Raw genomic sequence first — 5,264 nt, 5'->3', positions numbered from 1 at the left:
CTTTAAATTATTTTGGTATTTAACCTTATATTAAAACTTGAGGGTGAGTCGAGTTGGTGACCTAAATGTTTCGAGTAAATTTCACAATCCAACCCTCTATTGTTTGGTTAAGTTGGGTTTATGACCTAAATATTTCGAATACAGTTTATATACAACCATGGTTGACTGATTAACTTTTTAAAAAATCATATTTATTTAAAATATATGTCATATTATTAACTAAAATCTCGTACTAACTCAAATATCCAACCTTTATTATTATTGATCTTTTCGTAGTATCTATTTCGATATGTTTTAGGGCACGTGGTTACATTGAGTTGGGTGCCTCTCTCTCGGTAAGGCAATTAATTATTATGCAATAATTAAACACTCTAATTAATCCATAATGTAACTCCATTTATTGGCATAGCTTTGAAACTGTATTTATTATTATAATTTATTTATTTTTTAGTTAGATTTTAGTCTGTAAAATATTATTTTACTTATTTTTAAATTTTTAATTAAAATGTGTGACTCATTTTCAATAATATTTTTAAAAATGGAAGTAATTAAAAATTATTTTAAAAAGTTAAAGAATTTAGCTCCGCACTTTGAAGAAGTTAGTACAGGTTTGAGTTAGGTACCCGACTAATATTAATAAATTAACACATAAAATTGGAAAAAAGATAAAGGTGAAAATTAAAGTTATATGCTTTTCTAAAAGTAAATATCGCCCCTTAAAATCGAAACCCAACCCTACTTTTAATTTAAAAAATATGTAAAAAAATAAAATAAATAATAATAATAATAATAAAGACATCTCGAGTTTTGTTTACTAATTAAGATACAATATTTCAGTAGTATCCACCTCTTAAAAAGTTAGAAAACGGTCGTTTTCTTTTTAGTTTGTACATCAAAATCATAAGGTTTATTTCATTTTTTTTTTTTTTTTACTTCTTTAAATTTATTATTATTATTACTATTATTACATTTCAACGTTAGTTTAAGTTTATTTTATAAGGTTTTTGTAAGACTAACCAACCTATATACAAATAAAAATATTCTCGACCCGTATAGTTATTAGTTAATACGAGCAATTTTAGGGAATAAAACATAAATTATCATATATAATAATCGTTAACTTCTCGTCCGTCATAATTAAATAATAAAAATGTATTTTTTTTTTTTAAAGAAAAATAGAATTGTTTGATGTTAGAATGTGTGTTTAAAGGAAGCTTGGTAATTTTTCATTATTATTTTATTTAACAAAAATGTATAATTGAATTAAAGGATATTGTCGGTGCCTTGCTTTCCTTTCAAATTATTATTATTAAAGAACAATATATTAAAATTACGGGGTTGTTTTGGTAAATTAGCATGCCCAATTTTTTTATTTTTTTATTTTCCGATTTGGATTAGGTTTAATTTTTTAAAAACGAAAATTTGGGTTAGCTCGCGGATTAATATTGTTCTTTTGTCCGGTTAACCTGAAACATGACTACAACTCAACCCAACCTTTAAACGATTTTTTTCAACCCGACCCAACACACAGTACAGCTCTAATATTATAAAAAATATTATGACGTATTCTTTAAACGATTTTTTTCAACCCGACCCAACACACAGTACAACTCTAATATTATAAAAAATAATATGACGTATACATAAATAATATAGTTAAAAATTGTCATGTCCCCATAGAGATTCATAACACGTCACCAAATCTTTTGAATCCACTTTATGTTAATATATAATATTTTTAAAATTAAAAATACCACTCATTTAATTTAAATTATTTAATATTATTTTCTATTGGTTGTCTAAGCTTTGAATAATCTCAAGAACTTCTCTTTTGGGCCAATTTCCAACAAAATTTTGACATATTTTATATCAAAATCTCTCTATTTTAAGAAATAATATTCCAATTATTTTGACTTCAATAATAATAAGAAAAATATTTTATATATTTTTTTATTGACAAATTTAGGTAAAAAATTACCATTTGGGGTCCTACACAAATCATTATTTTGCCCAAAACATACACCAAATAGTCCAAAATGGGACTTTTCTTTTCCCATTTGGTGGGGTTATTTATGTCAAAAAAGAGATAAATAATAATAATTAAAAAAAAAAATAGTGTTCAAAGGAATATTAAAGATGATATTTTAAGGAAAAATGATATTAAAAATAGTTTTGAATTGGATTTGTGGAGCCCAACCAAAATAATATTGAATTTCCCAAATAAGGTTTATTAGGGCTATTTTTGCAATTTAGTCCTTCATTTCCTTTTCAAGACTATATTATTTTATTTTCAAACGTTTGCTTTTTTTATTTTTATCTTAACGAACTAGAAATCTTCTATTTTGAAGTTGGGTCGGATCGAGTCGAATTGTTAAGTTGTTTATTTTTTAATTTATTATAAAAAAAATCTCAACTGTCTATGTTACGGTACATGTTATATCAATAACTAAAATTTTATAAAGCTTAGATATCATACATTCACAACTCACGTCACTAACATTTGTTATAAGCAATAAATATTTTTAATCTTTCTAACAATCTTAAAAGTACGGTTCATTTAGGTTACTTAAAAGAAAAAATTTAATACAATTCAAACCGAAAAAAATCTAACCCAACCCAACTCTCGTAATGTTAATGGTTTAGAGTATCTTATACCATGAAACCAAACCGAGTTGATTCCATCAATTTAAGCAACAAATATTCAGTAAATATTTTGGGCTTTCACGTTACATTTAGGCCCAATTAATGTTTGGGCTTTAATGCTCCATTTAGGCCCAATTAAATGTTTGGGCTTTCACGTTTCCATTTAGGCCCAATATTGTATTAATTTCTTTTGTCATTTGCATTAATGAATTTAAATAATTATTGATCAAGGTAGTTACTTAAAAACAATAATTTATGATATAAAAATAAAAGAATGCTTTAAAAACAAGCAAAACTAGCTCGGGATACCTCTTTACACGACACCTAGAATTAAACAATATTTAATAAAATAATATATTTAGTAACCACGTGACCAAATGTTAACAAGAGTATTAGAAATGACACAATTTAAGCGTAACATAGCGTTATTCATGGTTTAAGCTGAATTGAAACGAGACATTTTTTTTTAGATCAAACCCAATTATTTGGACTATAACAAACTAATTCAATCTCGCCATAAATTTCTTAAATTGGATTAGTTTGAGTGGTTTATTTAAATTTTTATTTTAGTAAAAAAGGTTAGTTTATTTTCAAAGATTTAATAAGTAGAATTCAATTTAAATATATATTTTAAATAGTTAAAAATTATTTTTTAAGAATAATAGGAGAATAAATAACACAAAATTAATTATAAAATTAAATAAAAGTAAAATAAATAGAAATTGTATCATAAACAAAAATATATTTTTTAAAAAATTAACAATAAATTTAGATAAATTTGATTTAACCCAATTTAGTTTTACAAAAACACATAAATCAAACTCAATTTAAATAAGTTCTGAAAGGGTAAAATGGTAAATTAATGTTAATAAGTAGTTGACAACGTGACACAACAGAAAAGTACACGTCAGCATTTAAGAGACGTGCAACTTTGTCACGAAATTCCCGCCTTTTCTATCGGAAATTTCCGTTGGAATAATTTTCCCGGAAATTTTGAACGAAAACTGAAGAAAACAATTAAATTTTTTTGAAAAAAAAATTGATAAAAATTAGAATAACAGGTTTCGAAGAATTAGAGTCTCTAATTCTTCGAAACCAATCCGAAAATTGTTTTGGGGGTTTTCATTTTGATTCGTTTCGGAAACTTCTCATTGAATTCTTCGTCGTTGTTCTTCAGAAAATTTCACTTTGAGGATCCGATTTTTCGGTGAATTAGAATATTCACGGGTGATTCGGTCGATCCACCGAACCAGGAGGAAGAACATCGACATTCGTGCATGTTTCGGATCGTTCGACCTCCATCTCAAAAGCCATTCAGAAAATTCAAAGTTGGTTTTGATCGATTGGCTTTCGATTGTGGTGAATCCTGATTGGAATTTTCGAGGTATTGTTCTTGCTTGATGTTGTTGTTGAGGGAGTGGATTCAGATTGGGCGAATCCAGGGCGTAAAATCCTAAAACACCTAAGGATTAGATTATTTGTTTCTGTTTCTAATTCTACTCGAGAAGAACATTGGTGTAATTGAATGCTGATTAAACGGAGATAGATTATTTGTTTTGGGATTTCGTTTAGTTTCTACAGAAATTTTAAGATATCGACGAAATTAGGGCTGTGTTTAACATGAGCGATAAGCAATCGATTAAGTTAGACGACGAACAAATTGCTGAGCTGAGGGAAATCTTCCGATCGTTCGATCGGAATAACGACGGGAGTTTGACACAACTCGAACTCGGATCGCTCTTACGATCACTTGGTTTAAAGCCGAGTCCAGATCAGCTTGAGAGTTTGATAATGAAGGCCGATACGAACAGCAATGGATTAGTGGAATTTTCGGAGTTCGTAGCTTTGGTGGAGCCGGAGCTGGTATCGGCTAAGTGCCCTTACACAGAGGATCAATTAAGGCAGTTGTTTAGGATGTTTGATAGAGATGGGAATGGGTTTATCACTGCAGCCGAGTTGGCTCACTCCATGGCCAAACTCGGCCACGCCCTCACGGCGGAGGAGCTCACCGGAATGATCAGGGAAGCCGATACCGACGGCGATGGCAGAATCAATTTTCAAGAGTTCTCTCAGGCTATAACTTCTGCTGCATTTGATAATTCCTGGGCTTGATTACTTTTCTGGTAAAACTCTCTTTCTCCCTCTCTCATTGGAAATTTTTCTGTGTTCTTTGTGGTCATAAGGCATTTATGAAATCAAATTTTGGGTTCATATCCTTGGTTACCCATCAAATCTTATCAATCAATGATGAACTCCTACATTAAATCTAGACAAATCAAACTAGAAAATACAGCTCAAACGAACTCGAGTGTATACAAACATCAAGGCTTAGGAGTACTTACTTTTCTTAACATTCTAGCAGTGTTTTTGTTTACTTGAGATTTTTCTTGTCAAATTCTTCATGGTGCTTTTTTTGGATGGTGGGATATTGAGGATGTGGATTCACAATGTCCTCTCAGGGTCGATGAACACAAGCTATGCTGCTCAGTTTTCTGCAGAAGTCGCCTTATTATTTACACACATAATAAAGGGGCACAACCTTGGGGAAGAAGATCATAGGATTTCCATTCTCCCTTTCCCTCCCATCATTCCACATACAGAAGCATACCCCCCCCCCCCCC

The 5,264-nt window shown here is 29.6% G+C and overlaps 1 protein-coding gene across 1 annotated transcript in view; it reads left to right on the top strand.

Annotated features, from left to right (window-relative positions):
* The first annotated feature begins 3,707 nt into the window (after nucleotides 1-3,707).
* LOC111498524 (probable calcium-binding protein CML18) overlaps nucleotides 3,708-5,264 on the top strand; it is a 2,828-nt gene continuing 1,271 nt past the window's right edge. Inside the window, exon 1 of the mRNA XM_023149815.1 lies at nucleotides 3,708-4,766. Within this exon, the coding sequence (XP_023005583.1) occupies nucleotides 4,264-4,755 (492 nt within the window). The 5' untranslated portion in view covers nucleotides 3,708-4,263 and the 3' untranslated portion in view covers nucleotides 4,756-4,766. The remainder of the gene's footprint in view (nucleotides 4,767-5,264) is intronic.

This window comes from Cucurbita maxima, unplaced genomic scaffold (genome assembly GCF_002738345.1).
Source record: "Cucurbita maxima cultivar Rimu unplaced genomic scaffold, Cmax_1.0 Cma_Scf00025, whole genome shotgun sequence".
Lineage (NCBI taxonomy): Eukaryota > Viridiplantae > Streptophyta > Magnoliopsida > Cucurbitales > Cucurbitaceae > Cucurbita > Cucurbita maxima.
This window is presented reverse-complemented; position numbering and strand designations above follow the sequence as displayed.